This window comes from Patella vulgata, chromosome 3, assembly GCF_932274485.2.
Source record: "Patella vulgata chromosome 3, xgPatVulg1.2, whole genome shotgun sequence".
NCBI lineage: Eukaryota > Metazoa > Mollusca > Gastropoda > Patellidae > Patella > Patella vulgata.
The window spans coordinates 84,960,307-84,983,214 of NC_065881.2; the positions used below are offsets into that span (position 1 = coordinate 84,960,307).

Below are 22,908 nucleotides of genomic sequence, written 5' to 3' on the forward strand. Positions count from 1 at the left end.
ATGATGTTTTTTTTTTTTATTCCAGGATGAAAATGAAACACCACGAGAATTTGATCCTTACAACAACACAGATCAGTTTGATGATGGTGATGAGACTGGATCAAATAGTGCTTCATTATATAGTAGTCCAAGTCATCAAGACATTCCTACTATCACGATCACACCAGAATCTGATCCAATAGAACCAGATCAGCTGAGAGTTCCTATATTAGGGCATGAGGTCATGGAATCCAGATCAAAATTTACTGTAAGTGTTAAACAGGTTCAGCCTTTCATGGTTATTGAAAATACTGGATAATTTATCTTCACAATTCTTCCTTTTGTGGCTGGGGGGTTGGATGGCCGAATGGTTAGTACGTGCGCGCTGTATCATAAGACCTGTCATTGAGTCAACTGGTGTGGTTTCGAATCCCCGGTAACAAGGAGTAGGGTCGCCTGTCCAACCTCGTGGGTTTTCTACGGGTCCTCCGGTTTCCTCCCACTGCTAAAGACCCCTACGCGCCAGCGATTTATTGAAATAAAAATTAAACCATATGTTAGTCCCGAAATGACCTAGTTTGTGTTGAGTGGACATTAAACCCCATTTCTCTCTCTCTCTCTCCTTTTGTGGCTATTGAAAATACTGGATAACTTATCTTCACAATTCATCCTTTTATGGTTATTGAAAATACTGGATAATTTATCTTCACAATTCATCCTTATCTGATTATTGAAAATACTGGATAATTTATCTTCACGATTCATCGTTTTGTGGTTATTGTAAGGAAGGTAATTAGAAAGCCGGAGGTAAAATAAGCAGTGTACATGTAGCTAATAATAAAGGAAGATGCTAATTGTAGGTTGGTTGGGGAGGTTCGGGGATTTCCCTAGTCCAAAATAGCCGCTTTATATAAATGAGAATTTTGGGGAATGCTAATCCTAATTCCTGAACCTCCCCAATCGGCCTACAATTATCATTTCCTAATAAAAAAAGGTTGATGGCTTCTTCCCATTAACCCTATAGCACGTTGCACTACCCTGTACAAATATTGAAACAGTACTAGATAAGAGTTATGCCCCTTTATTTTCGGTAAAAAATGTCTGACAAGAAAGATTTTGAAATCCCATCACTGGTTTGAGGTATTAGAAGGGATGGTAGTTTGAGGTAGTAGAAGGGGTGGTAGTTTGAGGTACTAGAAGGGGTGGTAGTTTGGGGTACTAGAATGGGTGGTAGTTTGAAGTACTAGAAGGGGTTGTGGTTTGTGGTAGTAGAAGGGGTGGTAGTTTGAGGTACTAGAATGGGTGGTAGTTTGAGGTACTAGAAGGGGTGGTAGTCTGAGGTACTAAAAGGGGTGGTAGTTTGAGGTACTAATAGGGTTGGTAGTTTGTGTTACTAGAGGGGGTGGTAGTTTGAGGTACTAGAAGGGGTGGTGGTTTGAGGTAGTAGACGGGGTGGTAGTCTGAGGTACTAAAAGGGGTGGTAGTTTGAGGTACTAGAAGGGGTGGTAGTTTGAGGTACTAGTAGGGGTGGTAGTTTGAGGTACTAGTAGGGGGTGGTAGTTTGAGGTACTTGAAGGGGTGATAGTTTGAGGTACTAGAATGGGTGGTAGTTTGAGGTACTAGTAGGGGTGGTAGTTTGAGGTACTAGTAGGGGTGGTAGTTTGAGGTACTACATGTAGAAGGGATGGTAGTTTGAGTTAGAAATGGTAGAAAATATTTACACAGCTAATTAATACATGTAGTAAGGGAAGGAGATATTAACAATTGAATTTTAGGCCTAATCTTGATCATCATTACTAAAATCGGTACGATAAAAAACAAAGTCTCAATTATCCATTTTGACGTTAAATCATCCATCACAAAATATATTCACATCCAGTAAATATTGCAGGCTAACTATTGCATCGAAAGTTGATTATGGTCTGGATAAATTAATTAATGTCTAATTAATAATTTAGATAACATTTCAGGCCTAAAGAAAGACCTGCAATAAGCAGATAATGTATGTTTAACAGTTTTATACATGGCAATCTTCATTAGCCCAGTTGGTGCAGAAATGAAATGAAATGGGGTTTAACGTCCTACTGTTCTGCTCCAAACTGGGCTAATGAAGACGGGCATACGCCATACAGTGTGCTATTGGAGGAATTTTGTCCAGACAGCGGCACTATGGACTACTCTTATATCGAATTCCAACTGCCAAGGGATCTTTTACGTGCACACCAATATGTACACGGGACCTCGGTTTTTCGTCCCATCCGAATGACTAGACAGCTGTCCTTGTCAGCCCCTCCGTCCTGCATCACTGACAAGGAGAAACCACGCCGGAAAATTTGGATGACCTTTCTCGGCCAATGCAGAGATTGAACACCCGACCTCCAGGCTAGCGAGTTAGCGTCTTACCCACTTAGCCACGTGATCCCCTGCAGAACAATAAGATATTAAACCTTGATTTAATATCACACATTGATATCTTGTATTGTATCATGGTCACTTAAACATGCATTATGCAAGAGCTAAATCTGCCTATTGCAGGTCTTTCTTTAGGCCTGAAATGTTATCTAAATTATTAATTAGACATTAATTAACTTATCCAGGCCATAATCAACTCTTGATGGCATCAGATTTCTGTGATATTAAATAGATTAGAATGGTTCGATCAACCAGTACGGTGGTTGAAATTATTGCACACGTCTGTCAAACCTTCAAAGGCTAATATCCATAGGCGTACGGGGAAATTTTTGACTGGGGGGGCGGTGGTGGTTGGTGCCCAAAAAATGTAGTTAGGTTCTTAGTATGTTACATAATAATAATAAATTCGCTGTTAAATTGGACACATTCAAGAACGCAATATTATTTTATACAACTTTTACAAAGTATAATTGTGTGCCCAAATTTTCCCAGCATTTGGTGCCCAAAATGGGGGGGCGGCTGCCCCCCCAGCTCGTACGCCTATGCATCTTCGCTTGCAATAGAGTAATTTGAATGAAATTTTCAAATTATTCATTTTACATCATCTACTTTCGAACTATTATAGCAAGAATGGCTAGTTCTTTATCTAAATCTTTCATAATGTATCTTTGACAAGGCTCTCATTGAATTTTTCAAACAACAGTTGGATGTTTTTAATCCATGGTTGTTAATCAGACATGTAGCTGCATCAGGGGGAAACACATCAGACCCTTTGGCACCTCTCTTTGTTTTTATTTTATAAAATCAGATATTTAAACCAAAGAAAAAACTATTTGAAATCCGGAGATTGAAAGATAAGTCAGCGATAGTCAGACCGAATACCGTAAAATCACCGATTGTTGGATTTGAAATAATGGAAAAAAGGGAGAGAAGCATTGTAAGTGAAGCTGAATATCACTTTATGCTCCCGACCCCGCTATCCCTGCCACACCCTGACCATAATATACGTCTATGCTCTTGGCCTTCCAATATAATTTATATAATATTTAAAATATCATTATACACTTTGGGGCCCTTATTCACGAAAACTTAAACTAAGATACAATCGAAATTTTAAGAAATACTGCAATTCGATTGGCTGACCAGTAAAATCAATTTGCATATATCCAATGATGTTGCAGTATTTCTTAAAATTTCGGTTGTAACTTAGTTTAAGTTTTCGTGAATAAGGGCCCAGGCCTCCCAATTTATATAACATAGAGCCTTCTGTACACCCAGGCCTCCAAATATATTTAATAATCTAAATATCACTGAATGCTCCCAGCTTCCCAATATACATGTATTTAAAATATCAATCTATGCACCTGACCTCCCACCAATATGAAAGATATCACTTTTTACTCCCAGTACTAAAAATCCAAATATTCCAATTGTACTCCCATTTTTCCAGTATTGAATATCAGCAATATATGTATCTCTCCATGCTCCCAAACATCAGCACTAAATGTACATGTATCACTTCATGCTCCCAAATATCAGCAGTACATGTATTACCCCATGCTCCCAAACGACATCACTACCTGTATCACTCCATGCTCCCAAACATCAGCAATACATGTATCTCTCCATGCTCAAAATACACAGGACACAGTTCTATGGATTATTGAGCGAGGTTTCGACTACGATTCTCTAGTTTTTATAAAGAAATAATAATTAAGACATCCAACAAAATAATCCTTGGACAAACAAACATAACAAGACTTTAATAAAAGCAGAGTGGTTTAATCCAGGGCGGGTTTCAGGATTGATGGTTATCTCCCAAAACACATCTCGGATTAATCCACACATTATTTACAGTCTTGTAAAGTTTGTTGCTCTGGGGAGTTTTCCCTGCAGCTTCCTGACTGACTGATTTCTGTGATCCAGACATTTCTAGGGGCTCTACTTTTGGTACACCAAAATTGATCACATGGCACACCCAAATTGATTAATATTAGTTGCTTCAAAATTGATCACATGGCACACATAATTTGACCACATGGCACCAAAATTGATTAATAGCAATTTTTTTTTACCACATGGCACACCCAAACTGACCACCTAACATACCCAAACTGACAACCTGACACACACAAACTGACGACCTGGCATGCCCAAACTGACGACCTGGCATGCCCAAACTGACGACCTGGCATGCCCAAACTGATCACCTGGCTCACCCCAACTGACCACCTGGCATGCCCAAACTGATCACCTGGCTCACCCCAACTGACCACCTGGCATGCCCAAACTGACCACATGGTACACCCCAACTGACCACATGGTACACCCAAATTCATCAACAATATTAATTGCTTCAAAAGGATTATTATACATATGTAGTAAATAACATAATTTTTTTAGTTTTGGTGCTTCAAGTGTCCACCAGAGTTGTTGTTTTCTAAGATATTTACAGTTATAGTGAAATGGACCAGCTGGAAAACTTACCACTCACTTAATTTACATGGCATGAAATTAGAATTTTAAAAGTATTTAACTTTTAAAGGCTCAATACCACTCTTGTTGTAACTGAATAATATGTCCCAATCTTTATTCTGGTCAACAAATTGTACTATTTTACAATATTCCAATTAATTGATGATACAAATTTCATCTTAACACACCTAATTTAAAAAATTGCAAAAATTCAACTAAATGATTTGAAAAAGCCTGACGTAATAAAGCTTTTCAAATGTGACTTGGATTTAAAAATATTTTTGAACCCTCTGGACAAGTAAAATAGGAATTAATGGATAATTTACACAACAGGTAGGACACTAACACATCTAGTACTTAGAATAAGGGGGGTTGGATGGCTGAATGGTTAACACGTGCGTGCTGTGTCATAAAGTCTGTCATTGATTCAACTGGCGTGGTTTCAAATCCCCAGTTGTACGTGACAAGGAGTAGGGTCGCCTGTCCAACCTCGTGGGTTTTCTCCGGGTCCTCCGGTTTCCTCCCACTGCAAAAGACCCCTACGCGCAAGCGAATTCTGGAAATTAAATTGAACGATATGTTAGTCCCAAAATGACCTAGTTTGTGTCGAGTGGACGTTAAACCCCATTTCTCTCTCTCTCTCCATGGTGACATTCATTTCAAAATAATTGGATAGTAAATAATTACCAATTAGTTGGGATAAATTTAGAGATGTATTTTAATAGACTGTGTTAAGACTATTGACTGTCCCTTATTTTATTGGACTGCTTTTATAAAGTCTAATAACTGACCTTTATTTTATTTATCTGTTTTTATAAAGGCTAATAACTGACCTTTATTTTACTGGACTGTTTTTATAAAGACTAATCATTGACCTTTATTTTATTTATCTTTTTTTATAAAGGCTAATAACTGACCCTTGTTTTAATGGACTGTTTTTGTTGTTACTTGTGTCTATGTCCTTTAATTTGCTAACGTTTTAGTATTTTTGTGTTTTTAGGTTTATAAAATTGAAATAGAAAGAGATGGCTTTGATAAATGGTTTGTATTTAGAAGATATAATGATTTTTACCAACTCCATGAAAAGGTTTGTAACATTACCAAGAATAAAATAGATTTATTAGGCACTAAATGTTGATCATGGACATTACTATAATTCACAACATTACCATGACCCCAGACATTACCATGATTAAAGACATTACCATGATCTCAGACATAACCGTGATATCAGACATTACCATGACCCCAGACATTTACCTTGATTCCAGACATTACCACGATTCCAGTCATTACCATGATTCCAGACATTACCATGATTCCAGACATTACCATGTTCTCAGACATTACCATGTTTCCAGACATTACCATGATTCCAGACATTACCATGTTCTCAGACATTACCATGTTTCCAGACATTACCATGTTTCCAGACATTACCATGTTTCCAGACATTACCATGTTTCCAAACATTACCATGTTTCCAGACATTACCATGATATCAGATAATCGACAAAGGACATAACTTAATAACTATTTATTTGTTTCAAACAAAGTTTTGTTTCCGTTTTAGACACCCATCTTATGCCTTGTATAGTGATTGGGTCTTGATATCTAGGTGGGCTGGATATGACGATAAAACTTGTAATACATAGTAGCCTTATTATCGAGAGCATGGCATCTATACAGCATGGTTGCAGCAAGTAAGAACGCTCATCACCGAAAGCATGCGCATATTAATACCTAGTACGCATGCACACAAATTCCAGTTATTAAACTACGGAAGGCAGTTGTTGACATACTAATAATAATTTGTAAAGACACTACACCTTGTATACAGTCTCGCTTTATTTTCCAATATTATGATGAGGTATTATATGAATGTTGTTTGTGGTTATTATTCTGCATTTTGTTATTTTGATAAATGGCCTGTTTCTATTCACATCTGTAACAATCTGGTTAAAACACAGATCCTATTTCGTTTTGTTTTTTATAGTTCAAAATTTCGTTTTACTTGTCTTTACTAGACTAGCCAATTAAATGGTTTGTTACAGTGTGAGGTGCACCTAACTGTGGGTAACCCACTAGAAACATTAAGGCTGATTGGTTAATCTAATGTCTGACGTCATAGGTCAAAAGCTGCTCGTATGACCTTTGACCCAACCTTTCAGTACAACCCGACTTGAACCGGTCAGATCTTCATATAGTGTAGGCCATCGCAAGTATAAAAAACGAAACGAAATATAGATATGTATTATAATCAGATTGAATCTGTACACATTAGAATAAGGTAGTTGTAAAATGTAGTTTTTTATTTTTTTTAAAGTTAAAAGAGATCTTCCCCAATTTTCGTCTTGCCTTACCTCCTCGTCGTTGGTTTCGAAGCAATTACGACAAGGAATTTCTGGAAGAAAGAACTCTGGGATTGCAGGCCTTTCTCAATAATATCACAGGACATGGAGATATTTGTAATTGGTAAGTTTACCTCATTTAGTGGTGGGTGGCGCTTGCTCCCTAATGAGTGGGTCCTGGTGGCACTGGCTCCCTAATAAGTGGGTCTTAGTGGTGCTTGCTGCCTAATGAGTGGGTCCTGGTGGCGCTTGCTCCCTAATGTGTTGGTCTTGGGTACGATCCTGGTGTTGACTAAGAAACAAGGAGAAAGAAAGAGCAATAGGGTTTACCATTCCCTCGACACAAACTTGGTTATTTCAGAACTAACATATGGTTCAGTATTTCGCTTGTGCGTAGGGGTCTTTAGTAGTGAGAGGAAACTGGAGTACCCGGAGAAAACTCTAGAGGTTAGACAGGCGACCTTACTTGACTCAATATAAGACCTTGTAATTTCATGGGCACGCTTTAAAACCACTAGACCATCCTCCCCCCCCCCTCGGCTGGACCGAAACCCTCATGTCCTGCAGAATTTCGCTCATGGCACATTGCATGGTGTATTCTTTAACTTCATTAGTCTGGCCATCCTTGGTATCTCCAGTTGTCTAGTCATTCGGATGTCAGTTGTAATTCGATATAAGAGTAGGCCGCAGCGCAGCTGTCTGGGCAAAATTTGCCTTAAAGCACACTGTGTGGCGTAAGCTTGTCTTCATTAGCCCTGTTGGAGCAGAATAGTAGAACATTAAACCCCATTTCATTTCATTTCCCTTGCCAATGTTGTCTGTTCACGTTTCAAAATATATTAAAATTGTTAACGAGACATTCCATTCCTGAACTTTTCAATAACAAATCATGATATTTGAAGATTTAATAACAAGTTTTTTTTGTTTATCCACAGTAAATGTGTCCGCGATTTTTTCTGTTTTGATGATCCTCCAGGACCACATGATAGTCTAGAAGAAAGCAGGGTATGTTATTTTATTCTATAGAGCAAGCATTTGTTATTTGTGATAGTTGTTTGTTTGTTTAGGGTTGGTGGCTACACCATAAGGTGTGCCGAGGCTGAAATAAAGACATCTCAAGCTAGAGAGTGCCATATAGACGTTGTGGTATTGAGCTAACACTTTTGGTTTCAGATTTTACTACTTTCAGTTTCACGAAAACTGTATAAGGAAGCCTGGTAGAGTTCTACCCATGGATGGTCTATTTTGATTAGGGTTACTACTTTTGGTTTCACAAAACGGGTATAAGGAAGAGTCGTGACGTTCTACCCATGCAGGGCCTGTCTAAATTAAATAATGAGTTGGGTTTATAACTGTTTACTTTCTCAAAATGTATTGAGTAATTAACAGACTACTGCTAGGGAAATTAAACTGTTATAAACCTAAACACTCATTTACCTTCTGGGGCTGAATGGTTAGCACGTGCGCGCTGTATCATAAAGCCTGTCATTGAGTCTACTGGCGTGGTTTCGAATCCCCGGTTGTACGTGACAAGGAGTAGGGTCGCCTGTCCAACCTCGTGGGTTTTCTCTTTGTCCTCCGGTTTCCTCCCACTGCTAAAGACCCCTACGCGCAAGCGAATTATTGAAATAAAATTAAACCATATGTTGGTCCCGAAATGACCTAGTTTGTGTCGAGTGGACGTTAAACCCCATTTCTCTCTCTCTCATTACCTTCTAGACCATTTTAAACTACTCAACAGTAGAAACCCAATGGTTTTCTATTATTCTCTAGGGGTTTCAACAGTTTTCCAACAATGGTTTGAAGCCAAATAGCCTGTTAAATACAGAAACTCCTGCCAAAACAAACCAACTACACGATGAAATGAAATGGGGTTTAACATCCTACTGTTCTGCTCCTATGCTGGGCTAATGTAGACGGGCATACGGCATACAGTGTCCTATGAGTTAAATTTTGCCCGGGCAGCGGCACTATCGCCTACTCTTATATCGAATTCCAACTGCCAAGGGATCTTTTACGTGCATTCTAATGTATACACGGGACCTCGGTTTTTCATATCATCCCAAGGACTAGACAGCTGTCCTTGTCAGGCCCTCCGTCCTGCATCATGGACAAGGGGGAACCACGCCGGAAAATCTAGATGAACTTTCTCGGCCAATGCAGGGATCGAACACCCGACCTCCAGGCTAGCGAGCCAGCGTCTTACCCACTTAGCCACGTGATCCCCTCAACTAAATGATACCTGAATTTTAGTGATACCAAGAGAGCATTGATGGTTATTAGGAGGACTAAAGACATGACCACAAGCATCTTATTCTTAAAGCATTGGTAATAAGCATTTGGGTAGCAATTTAGGGGCGTTGATTTTGATTGGTCTTATATTTATTTTCCGACTAATCAGAACAGCCAATAAATTGTCTGGTGTTTTGAATTTTCACTTCTATTAAAACTGGTATAGTAGGTGCTGCCTAACATACCTTGAAGTCCCAGGTCTTGGAATTGATACACTATATAGGGTCTGGGAAGGAATAACTTCAAGTCATTCAATTGGGACGGAAAACTGAGGTCCTGTGTATGTGTGTGTGTGTGGCTTGCCTGCATATAAAATAAACCTTGACAGTTGGAATTTGTTGAAGAGCAGACAGAAAGTCTGATTGAACCCCATTTCATTTCATTTCAGGCTTTATGTCAGAATCTAGTGGAAACTTGTTTATAATTTCAGGCTTTATGTCAGAATCTAGTGGAAACTTGTTTATAATTTCAGGCTTTATGTCAGAATCTAGTGGAAACTTGTTTATAATTTCAGGCTTTATGTGAGAATCTAGTGGAAACTTGTTTATAATTTCAGGCTTTATGTGAGAATCTAGTAGAAACTGTTTATAATTTCAGGCTTTATGTGAGAATCTAGTAGAAACTTGTTTATAATTTCAGGCTTTATGTGAAAATCTAGTAGAAACTGTTTATAATTTCAGGCTTTATGTGAGAATTTAGAAGAAACTGTTTATAATTTCAGGCATTATGTGAGAATTTAGAAGAAACTGTTTATAATTTCAGGCTTTATGTGAGAATTTAGAAGAAACTGTTTATAATTTCAGGCATTATGTGAGAATTTAGAAGAAACTGTTTATAATTTAAGAAAGGAATTATCAGAGAAGGAAGAAGAAGTGGAGATTTTACAAGAAGAATTAAGTTTATATAAAAATCAAGTGGAAATATTATCTAGAGAACTGAGGTGAGAACATGATTCAGATTTTCTACTCTTTGTAATTAAAGAAATTGAAGTATCTACTAAAATTTGGATTTTATCTTTAGTTAAAATTTCGTGAAACAGGGCCCAGGACACTAGTATATTCGAGACTTAGCTTCGCTTTCCCATTTTTAAATTAAATTTTTAAATGGCGAACCGTTTTAATTTAGTTAAAATCTTGAGTATCCAATGCCATCTAGAGTCGATTATGGTCTTGTTTTGTTAATTAATGTCTAATTAATAGTTTATAAAACATTTCAGGCCTAAAGAAAGACATGTAATAAGCAGATTTTGCTCATGCATAATGCATGTTTAAAGTAGTTAAACAGACATTATGCAAGAGCTAAATCTGCCTATTGCAGGCCTTTCTTTAAGCCCTAAATTATTAATTAGACATTTATTATCTTACCAAGACAATAATCAACTGTTGACGTCATCGGATTCTCTTCATTTTAAATGGATTTAAAAACAATTGGCGGTTGATGATTTTAATATAAAAATGGATAATCAAGACTTTGTTTATTATTGTTTCAACAGTAGCAATGACAATCAAGACTACACTGTTTTGCAATCAACGACAATTCCGCTCAGAATGAAGTAATTTGACCGAAATTTTCATCAAATTCACTTTACATTATCTAGTTTTCAACTATTATAGAGAGAACTGCCAGCTCATTATCTAAATCTTACATAATGCTTCTTTAAGCTCTGATATTTTAACTTATTCAAAGGAAGAAACCTCAATGAGTCATAAAGCTTATACTACACAGACAAGTGGTGGATCTGGGGTGGGGTGGAGGGGGAGGGGGGTAGGTCCTCCCCACTTCCTCCTTAAATAACCTTATAAAAATACACTTATTATTCTGTGTTTTTTCATGAAATGTGTAAATTTAAGTGTTTTGATGTTTGGGGTGATAACTGATAAAACTTAATGCTATAATCGGGTCCAGACACCCTGATATTGCAAAATGTTTTGGAGGAGAAACAACCCCCACATACTCTGTACCTCCTAGCCGACTATTCTTCTTTCGTCGCTGATGTCTTAGTTGCTGGCGGGCGTATGTTTCATTGACCTTTACACATTAATTTACCATCTCGATAGCTTTGGTGGCAGTATCAATCTGATTAAAAGACCGATCCTATTTCGTTTCGTTTTTTATAGTTCAGAATTTCGTTTTACTTGTCTTTACTACACTAGGATCTGGGAGAGTTGTTATATAACCCGCATTTTCTATAGTTTACACTAGGACCTGGAAGAGTTGTTATATAACCCGCGTTTTTTATAGTTCAAAATTTCGTTTTACTTGTCTTTACTACACTAGGATCTAGAAGAGTTGTTATATAACCTGTGTTCTGTTTGATGTGAGGGATTAGCCAACGGAAGGTCTGTTACTGCGAGTTCTTGGAATGCAATGTACGGAACTGTAGGTAAACCACTAGAAACGTCAACGCTGATTGTTTAATCAGTGTCTGACGTCATAGGGTAAAAAGTCGCTCGTACGACCCCTGACACGACCTTCCAGTACAACTGTTCAGATCTTCATGTAGTGTAGGCCATCGAAAGTATAAAAAACAAAACGAAATATAGATCTGTATTTTAATCAGATTGCGGCAGTGTTAACTTTTCCATCATTCCGCATTCCAATTATTATTAAAATTTATCATATTAAAGTTTTATTTTAGGGTTTAAATTTACAAATAATAATTTTATTTTTCCACCATTTTTTCGGAATTAAAATTTCATTGTTGTATATTTTTTTTAATGGTTTGTGGTCATTCTTTCTTTTTTTTTTTTTTTTTTTTTTTACCATTCTACCAGAGAAGCGAAGAGAGATAGTACATGTACGTCCAAATATGTTGCAACATCACCTGGATCGAATCAACTCTCATTGGCTGAATGTGATCAAGGAGGTGATTCTGACCAATCAGCCAGTAGCGATAGGTATAATTAACGGTATATACTAATTATGAGTGAGTTATTTGCTTGTAACATTAGCCTTCCATAGACATTAGCTTGTAACATTAGGCGACATTAACTTGTAACGTTGGCCTAACATAGACATTAACTTGTAACATTAGCCTTCCATAGACATTAACTTGTAACATTAGCCTAACATAGACATTAACTTGTAACATTGGCCTAACATAGACATTACCTTGTAACATTGAGCTTCCATAGACATTACCTTGTAACATTGGCCAACATTACCTTGTAACATTAGCCTAACATAGACATTAACTTGTAACATTGGCCTAACATAGACATTACCTTGTAACATTGAGCTTCCATAGACCATACCTTGTAACATTGGCCAACATTACCTTGTAACATTAGCCTAACATAGACATTACCTTGCAACATTGGCCTAACATAGACATAAAATTGTAACATTAGCCAACATTAGCATGTAACATTAGCCTTCCATAGACATTAGCTTGTAACATTGGCCTTCCATAGACATTAACTTGTTACATTAGCCTGACAAAGACATTAACTTGTAACATTAGCCTGACAAAGACATTACCTTGTAACATTAGCCTAACATAGACATTACCTTGTAACATTGGCCTAACATAGACATTAACTTGTAATGTTGGCCTAACATAGACATTAACTTGTAACATTAGCCTTCCATAGACATTAACTTGTAACATTAGCCTAACATAGACATTACCTTGTAACATTGGCCTAACATAGACATTAACTTGTAACATTGGCCTAACATAGACATTACCTTGTAACATTGAGCTTCCATAGACATTACCTAGTAACATTGGCCTAACATAGACATTACCTTGTAACATTGAGATTCCATAGACATTACCTTGTAACATTGGCCTAATATAGACATTAACTTGTAACATTGGACTAACATAGACATTAACTTGTAACATTGGACTAACATAGACATTAACTTGTAACATTGGACTAACATAGACATTAACTTGTAACATTGGACTAACATAGACATTAACTTGTAACATTGGCCTAACATAGACATTACCTTGCAACATTGGCCTAAGATTATAAATTATGGAATTATGCTGATCCCAGGTCCATCCTGCATGTCAAAGAACCTAAACTTCTTCTTATTTCTAAATACAGACTGATATTCTCTTTGAAAACCGAATAAAAATCAACATTTTCATTTATTAACCCATGTTCTTTTTAAATATCCCTGTGCAGTTGGAATTTTTTTATTCTCTTGTTAAAGTTCTCCACAATTTAAACTCATTCTCATTCAATATAGCTTAGTCATTTTTTGATTTCCGTTTTAGAATTTACATTTATGGTTACTGATTTTTGAATCATTTATTCATTGTTTTGGTTTTTTCCCCTAAGCTTATTACATGTAGAAGTAGTTATCATTTATAGTTGTCGAATGTACAGAACACATCATTCTTTTATGTAGGCTATCTTTATTTCTCAACTTGGGGGGTTGGATGACTGAATGGTTAGCGTGCGCGCGCTGTATCATAAAGTCTGTCATTGAGTCGACTGGCGTGGTTTCGAATCCCCGGTTGTACATGGCAAGGAGTAGGGTCGCCTGTCCAACCTCGTGGGTTTTCTCCGGGTCCTCCGGTTTCCTCCCACTGCTAAAGACCCCTATGCGCAAGCGAATTATATAAATAAAATTAAATAATATGTTAGTCCCGAAATGACCTAGTTTGTGTCGAGTGGACGTTAAACCCCATTTCTCTCTCTCTCTTTATTTCTCAACTTGGGCGATTGGATGTGTCAAAAGGTCTGTCATTAAGTGAAATTATTGAAATAAAAATTGAACCATATGTTAGTCCCGAAATGACCTAGTTTGTGGAGAGAGAGAGAGAGAGAGAGAGAGAGAGAGAGACAGTGACAGACCTATGACAGACCTTATGATACAACATGCGCTAACAATTCAGCGATCTGGTGTTGGGCGAGAAAGTTCAATGGGATTGTCTGCCGTTGTTTTCTCTTGTCAGTGGTGCAGGATGGAGGAAGGGTCTTGCCACGATGGGACGAGTACGCCTCAGTGCCGCTGTCTGAGCAAAATTTACCTCATAACGCTCTGTATGGCGAATGCCCAACTTCATTAGCCCAGTTGGAGCAGAACAGAAGGACATTAAACCCCATTTCATTTACAATATTGTAGCTTACAAGGGATTCAGAATTTCTCAAATTTGAAAATATTGCATTTTCTGTAATATTTGCTAATACTGCATTTGATATTTTCAGCCACCTGACAGCAACAGATAAATCAGATACAGAAGACACCAAGCAAGACAAAGTGTCGCCATCTACTGGTATAAATAGGATTCCGTTTAAAAATAAAATCTCTGTGCCGATTGTATCAACTGATGTGTACAGTTCATAATAAATCATTCATTTTTGTGGAAGTCATCGTGTTGGAGAATGCTAGATTGAAAACGGTCTAGCACAAATGGATTGTGGGTTAGGGTTAGGGTAAAATTTAGGTCTAGGAGTAGGGTTAGTGCTAGCCCTGTTTACATCTCAAGAACCTTACCCTAACCCTAACCCACACTCCGCATAATGAGGTCATATGATCTAGCGGTCTCCCCTGAGTTTTAATTATAGAATACGATACTGGTGTTTTATCTCTGTCATATTTAGACGGAGGCCTGATATAAAAAGATGTTTTTATTTCTGCTGTAAAGGACGTAACTAGTGCTAGTCTCCGCTTCCATGCTTGTCTATTTATCTGTGCTTTTTGATTGGACATCAGTTTGTGTCTGCAACTAACATCACTACGCATAACTTTGAACAAAGTTCAGGTTTTACTTTTTGTAAAATTGATGGATAGATTGAGAGACTTTTGGTAACTTTATAACTATTATAGATGGATTTCGTGGTTCGTGTGGCACTGTGAATAAAGGTTATGGTTAGAGTTACCTCTCCTTATAGTGTGTATCCTTTGGACAACTTTATAACTGTTTGATAGATACCAGGGTAGGTGCGGTCGCTGTAGTGCTGTGAATAAAGGGCATGGTTGGAGTACTTTTCCATGTAGTGTCTATCCTTTCGACAACAGTATAACTATTAGATGCATATCACGGTATGTGCGGAGCTGTAAATAAAGATGGGGTTTAGAATTTGGCTGTTGGGAAAATTGGGTGAACAGGTCCTCATGTGTTGTGTTTGTTTTTTTTTTTCTTTTTTCAATAATTCTAGAATCTTTCCCTCCAGTGAATTTAAATGATTGTAATTAAACAATTTGATGTGGAAAGGTGATCTACAGAATAGCATGTTTTGAGATGTAATCCACAAAAACTCCAACTAACATAATCAGCAAAACTTAAAACTAAAATATTTCAAGGAATCAGCCTTTTCATTGATTTTATTACCTTGAAGAAGAAGAGAGTACCTCTCCGAACCGTTGGTTTAACAATATGATGATGAAAACAGTGTCGGTGTCGTGTGTTTATCTACGTTAATATTTATCTAGTGAAGGATACTTCCGTATCGGATCCTTCGATCCATTGTTTTCATATTCCTGGTGGATGCGGATTCTACACAAGTTTTTCGTAGAAGAAGAGCTAGGATTCTCAGCCAATGAAAAAAGCTGATTTATTTTGTGGTTAAGGCCGCTGGTTTTCAGATATAAATAATTTAATTGAGAAAGTCTGGTAAACCTGACATTGACTAGAGTCCCGAAGGAAAACAATTATATCGTGTGAACTGAATATTCGACCCAGGCAGCGGTTTATGGTGCTTTTTTGTTTGTTTGTTGTGAAGTATTTAGTACATTGTTAATTAAGTTTGAAGTTTGTGTTTGATGGAGATATGTTGATGATAAAGTAGTGACAGAAAGAAATTGGCAATAATAGCGAAATACAGACGAGTAAGTAGCCACAGACGTTCCAGTAACATCAGTGTGTCGAGGAGTTATTGCTAGAGTCCTCGTTAAAATCATTTTCGACAATCTGATTAAATTACAGAAACTACTTCGTTTTGTTTTTTATAGTTCAAAATTTTGTTTTACTTATCTTTACTACACTAGGATCTACACTTCGTTTCGTTTTTTATAGTTCAAAATTTTGTTTTACTTATCTTTACTACACTAGGATCTGGAAGAGTTGTTATATAACCCGCATTCTGGATGATGTGAGGGATTAGCCAATGAAACGGTCTGTTACGACAAGTCTTTGGCGTGAGGTGCACGGAATTGTGGGTAACCCACTAGAAACATCAACACTGATTGGGTAATCAAATGTCTAACGTCATAGGGTCAAAAGCCTCCCACTACAACTGGTCAGATCTTTATGTAGTAGAGTCCATCGAAAGTATAAAAAAACGAAACATAGATCTGTATTTTAATCAGATTGGTGTGTCGAGGAGTTCTTGCTAGTTAATTAAAGTTAAAATCATTTTCTCATTTTCGTATTGTATGTGAAAGTACAGATCCTTTTTTTATTCGTCTTTTTAGAATTCAAATTTACTTTTGATTTTTCTTTACCAACGAATCTGGAAGGATTTTTAAATAAACCACTTTCTTGTAGATATAAGAGATTAGCCAATGAAATGGCCTGTTTTAATTGAGCTTTAGGCCAAGTATACACTGAATCCAGGAGAAACATTTATAGAGCAGAAGTTCGGAATACCTGACAACTCATCCCAAAGACAACTTATCCCAAGACAACTCATCCCAATATAAGACAACTCATCCCAAGATAGAAGACATCTCATCCCAAGATAAAAGACACCTCATCCCAACTTAGTTTTGTTTGGTTTAATACATGAGTCGAGATATGAACAATTTATTAAATAATACATTTTATTACACAGATGGAATAGCTTGAACTGCGTGGATCTAGTCTGCTTCTGTTGGTGTCTTCTCAATTTCCTCTCAAGACACCATTTTGATCTGGGTTGGTAGCACATTTTTAAAACAAAATCAGATTGGTCTGAGTTGTCTTCGAAGAAAGCAATTGTATTAACACAAATATAACTAGCACTTATATTTGTTGGGATGAGTTGTCTTATATCTCGACCCATGTTTTAAAGTTGGGATGAGTTGGATTTTATCTTAGAAAGAATTGTCTTCTAAATTGGGATGAGTTGTCAAATATTGGGATGAGTTGTCTTTTTTGATGAGTTGTCTTTGGGATGAGTTTTCTGTATATGAAAAGTTTGATATAAATAGTTTATATCATTCAGTCAAAGTTAACCGTGTAATTGCTCGCTATCTAGTCAGATATAATATGTGCAGGATTGGGTTACTATTCCGTAGGTCGTTATTATTGAACAGGTACTGTGGTGGCGCCCCCAGTAAAACAGCCCAATATTTGTTTTTGACTCATATAATATATTTACGATATTTGATTAAATACTTTTATAAATAGATATATATAGAGTACTTATACTTTCATTCAGTATTCACAAATAAAAACCTTTTTACTTAATCTTTTAAATACCTATCATATCCTGCTTTCATAGGCCTCAGATTAGCAGACCATGTTAAACTGACTGTGTCGATATGGAATTGAGAATTGAGGCCCCTGTTTCAGCTTGTGTACCCTCTAGAGGTCACAATTTTTATCCGATTTGAAAAACCATTTAAATATATCACTTTTACGCACTAATCATGGTTGAGTTTGAATTTCGTGAAAATGGAACAGAAACTGCCCAACAAAATGTCTTCTACTTGTACGCAAATAGTGTAAAAGTTTGTAATACCAAGGTTGTGAACCCTCTACAAATCACAATTTTTATCCGATCTTGATGAAACTTAAAATATATATTTATATCCAAAAGATTTTGGTTCTTTTCGATAGTCGTGCCTTCCTGGATAATGGCCCCCTGATTGTAAAACAAATCACATTTTTTTTTTTTACTTGTTCTCTATCCAAATCTTGCAAAATGTGAGCAACTGCTGGTTAACTATTATAGCGAGAACTCTCAACTCTGTATGTAATCTTATCTAATACCCCTTTAAAGTGTGAATTTCTCACTGCATAAATTGTTTATTAAAGATTGGTTATTTTATATATTTTTGGGTTTTTTCCACATTTCTTGTGTTCCACATTATTACAATGTATGTTTGATCTATCTTTAGTTTTTTTTGTTTAAATTGTAATTCTTAAAGGGAAATTAGGGCTTTTGGGGTTCTCACCAGTGGCATGCATGTTTCATGAAATTTTAACTAAAGTTAAAATCCAAATTTTAGTAGATACTTCAATTTTGATTGGCTAAGCACTAAAATCAATCTAATATTATCCAATCAAATTACTAAAATTTGGATTTTATCTTAGTTAAAATTTGGTGAAACAGGCCCCAGCTGGTAAAATTGCTTGACAAATGTTTGACATATAGTACTATTTTACAAGTTTGATTATTAACCTAAAACGGTGGACACACTAGCCGAATCGTTCGGCCGAATCAATCGGCGTCGAAATTCGCCTAGTATGTCCACTGTCATTCGGCCGAATGATTCGGGCGAATAGAAATTCGGCCGAATGATTCGCCCAAATCAAACAGGTTTGATATATTCGGCCGAATTATATTCGCCTGGTGTGTCCCCTTCGCCGAAGCATTCGGCCGAATATAGAATTCATTAGCCAATCAACACTCATATCGAGAAGTCACGTGATAGAATGAAGACATAGACGCCACCATGTTTAATCATGTGACGTGAAAGGTGATGCAATCGACAGGTTGAATCGGGCGAAGCATTCGGCTAGTGTGTCGACACATTCGGCCGATAAAATTCGGCGCCCATTGATTCGGCCGAACGATTCGGCTAATGTGTCCACTGCTTAAGGTTATATAGAACCTGATTTTATTCAGGATTATTTACATTGTACATTGGTAAAAAGTGGGGGTTGGGTGGCCAAATGGTTAACACGTGTAATTCATTGAGTCAAGTGGTGTGGTTTCGATTCCCCGGTTGTACGTGACAAGGAGTAGGGTCACCTGTCCAACCTAAGGGTTTTTCTCTGGGTCCTCCCACTGCTAAAGACCCCTACATGCAAGCGAATTATTGAAATAAAATTGAACCATATGTTAGTGGACGTAAATCCCCATTTCTCTCTCTTGGTAAAAATGATAATACCTATTTGAAGATGTATTATAAGAGAGAGAGAGAAATGGGGTTTAACGTCCACTCGACAAAAACTAGGTCATTTCGGGACTCTACTCCTTGTCACGTACAACCGGGGATTCGAAACCACGCCAGTCGACTCAATGACAGACTTTATGATACAGCGCGCGCACGCTAACCATGCAGCCATCCAACCCCCCTAGATGTATTATGTAAGATTTAGATTAAGAGCTGGCCGGTCTTGCAAAAAATAGATAATGAAAAATGAATATATTGAAAATTTGATTCAAATTACTTTATTCCGGGCGAAGTTATTAGTGTTTGGAGATGTAGTGTAGATTGTTTATTATTGTACCAACATTATTGGCTTGTTATATAAATAAATTTCTTAATAATAATTTATGTAAGCTTTGAAGCCCCCAAAAAAGACCTGCAATAGGCAGATTTAGCTCTTACATAATACATCTGTAAAAAAAATAGAAACATTCTGGTGAGTTTACATGTATTATCGTAGCAACATTATTGGCTTGTTATACGAATCAATTTCTAAATAATAATGTATGTAAGCTTTGAAGCCCCAAAAAAGACCTGTAATTGGCAGATCTAGCTCTTACTTAATGCATCTTTAAAAAATATTAAAACATTCTGGTGAATTCTCAATAATGTGTAGGTCTTATGTCAATCTGATTAAAACCCACATCTTATTTCGTTTCGTTTTTTATAATTCAAAATTTCATTTTACTTGTCTTTACTACACTATGATCTGGAAGAGTTGTAATATACCTGAGTCTTTGGAGTGTGGGATGCATGGAACTGTGGGTATCCTATTAGAAACATCAACGCTGATTGGTTAATCAAATGTCTTAACATCATTGGGTCAAAAGCCACGCACATGACCCCAGACCCAGACGCTACCTCCCACTACAACTGCTAAGATCTTCATGTAGTGTAGGCCATCAAAAGTATAAAAAAACAAAACGAAATATAGATCTGTATTTTAATCAATATCCTCCTGAACTTTGAACTTTGACCTTTGAACCACAGAAAAAGGAATAAGATTATGTGTTAGTCTCAGATTATCTACAGTATTATCTATAGTTGCACATTCCACTGTAACCCAGGTATCATTTAATGTTGTGTATGTAGCACTAATTTCTTACACATTCATTTAATTTCAAATCTTTGTTAAAAAATTTGTAAAAATCATTCAAAATCACCAAAAATCATCTAATTTGTACTTGTGTCCAGTTTAAAGCTGACTGATTAATTTTGATAATGAGTGTCCAATTTACAAGTATTAAATTTCCTGACCACTGTTCAAAAATTAATCATTATACATATTAATCATCAGAGATTGAGAAATTAAATACTTGTAAATTGGACACTCAATATCAAAATTAAATGGTCAGCTTTAAACTGGACAGAAGTACAAATTAAATGATTTATGGTGATTTTAAACAGTTTTTATGAATTTTTAAACAAAGATTTGAAATTAAATGAATGTGAAAGAAATTAGTTCTAGATACACAAGATTAAATGATACCTGGGTTACAAGGTTCCTTTCTATGTCTTGTTTTATTTTATTATATTCATATACTTATTTTTATGTTTATATTTTAAATAACCACCAGAAAATACAAATGTGAGGTCATCAAAGACGTACCATTATTTTAAATTAACCCTTTAAGATTGCCTGGAACTATTGCTTACACTAAGAGGGTGCTCGATTCACAGTTCAGAATGTCCCAAATTGACAGAATTGCAATTGAGTGACGCGGAATTCAGTCTTGTCACAGTTCTGTCAGTCCTGGAGACGGAGTTGGTGTGAGTAGAATCGTGACATTATTAAACCAACATGGTTGGTTGATATATTTACTTATCCAGTTGACGCATGCGTTGTAGGTAGCCCAAAATACCCCAGGCTTTCACTCGATTGTCACTATTTTGGGGATTGAGAGAATTCAATTCTGGAACGTTCAATCGAATACCTCCAATGTGACACATGAAACGATAATTTCTGTCATTGAGTAAGGTGGCGTGGTTTCGTTTCCTCGCTTGTATGTGAAAAGGTGTGGGGTTGGCTGTCCAAGCTTGTGGGTTTTCTCCTGGTTCTCCAAATTCCTCCCACTGCTAAAGACCCCCTATGCTCAAGGGTAAGGGCTGGGGTCAACCCCATGTGGTGGCTATCTTGGTATGTGGAAATTCCTGACCTCCCCAGCTGACCAGAAGATAAAACTCTCTCAGTTAGTTAGAAAGCTGGATTAGTTCATAGCAGGTCAACCATTTTCAAAAATAAGAATTATGATTTTATATGACTTCTCTGAGAAGACTCATATTTACAAATGTCATTTTACGTGCACGCTAACAGATAAACAGGACTTTGGATGTTTGTCCCATCCAAACGACTAGGATCCTTCAGTCAAAGGGTCTCGTCCTGTACAACTAATAAGTGGACACCGCGCCAGAAAACATCAAAGAACACTTGGATTGAACAGGGAACCTCCTGTTTACCAAGTTAGTACCTCACTCACTGGATGGCTGAATGGTTAATGTGAATGTTGCATCATAAGGTTGGTAGGGTTTGTAATTGAGTCAAGGTACGTGACAATGAGTAAGATCGCCTGTCCAACCTCGTGTTTTTTTTTAAAATCTGAAAATGAACCCAAAACGGTCCAAAATATGGATCAGTTTAACTTAATGGAATACCAAAATAACGTATTAAAGTTGCAATTTCATATTTTTAAGTTATATTTTTAAAATTTATTAAAATAAAGCCCTAAATAGATGGTATCTATAAACAGCCCTACCTTGTTAAAGAATAATCCTATTAATCCTAAAAATTCACTATTGCCAGTTGAGAAATTGGCAAAAATATCATTTACAACTTCAAATTCAAACGTTTGAAGATAGCTATTCCATGGGGGGGGGGGGGGGTAGAAAAACAAGGGAGGTGATTGTGTTATTATTTCCGGGGTCAAGGATTTATAAGTGGGAGAATGATACCTATGATCGTATAATAGTGAGTTGACAACCCATTGAGTAAAAGACATAGAAATAATTATGTTTTGACTTCCTTAGAAAATATGAAATTCTCGCTTTAAACTATTTAGATTTTTGTTGTTTATTATTACCATTTTTATACATGCTTAAAATTATTATGCTTACCTTTATTTTAGCATACCTATATTTTAATTTGATTGTTAAATCTATTGATGAAGAGGATATATGGTTGATTTTGAATAATAAAATTGTTACGGTCTTTTAAAAACTTAAGTTTATTTTATATGAGACAAGAAGATAGTCACACAAAACGTCGAGATTCGCCCACATAGCAGCAAGATCTCTCAACTGGAATGGAATGAAATGAAATGGGGTTCAACGTCCTACTGTTCTGCTCCTATGCTGG

General features: G+C 36.6%; 1 protein-coding gene across 4 annotated transcripts in view; it reads left to right on the forward strand.

The window, feature by feature from the left end:
* The window catches only part of LOC126815054 (sorting nexin-16), a 28,730-nt gene extending 8,520 nt beyond the window's left edge, over nucleotides 1–20,210 (forward strand). For 2 of the 4 annotated variants that reach the window (XM_056099700.1, XM_056099701.1), the window contains exons 3-9: nucleotides 26–247; nucleotides 5,867–5,953; nucleotides 7,193–7,341; nucleotides 8,153–8,222; nucleotides 10,313–10,449; nucleotides 12,284–12,406; nucleotides 14,681–20,210. In XM_056099700.1, the coding sequence (XP_055955675.1) occupies nucleotides 26–247; nucleotides 5,867–5,953; nucleotides 7,193–7,341; nucleotides 8,153–8,222; nucleotides 10,313–10,449; nucleotides 12,284–12,406; nucleotides 14,681–14,819 (927 nt within the window). In that variant the 3' untranslated portion in view covers nucleotides 14,820–20,210. Of the gene's footprint in view, nucleotides 1–25; nucleotides 248–5,866; nucleotides 5,954–7,192; nucleotides 7,342–8,152; nucleotides 8,223–10,312; nucleotides 10,450–12,283; nucleotides 12,436–14,680 lie in introns of all 4 variants that reach the window. The other 2 variants (XM_056099703.1, XM_056099702.1) reach the window with 2 other exon arrangements.
* The last annotated feature ends 2,698 nt before the right edge of the window (nucleotides 20,211–22,908 follow it).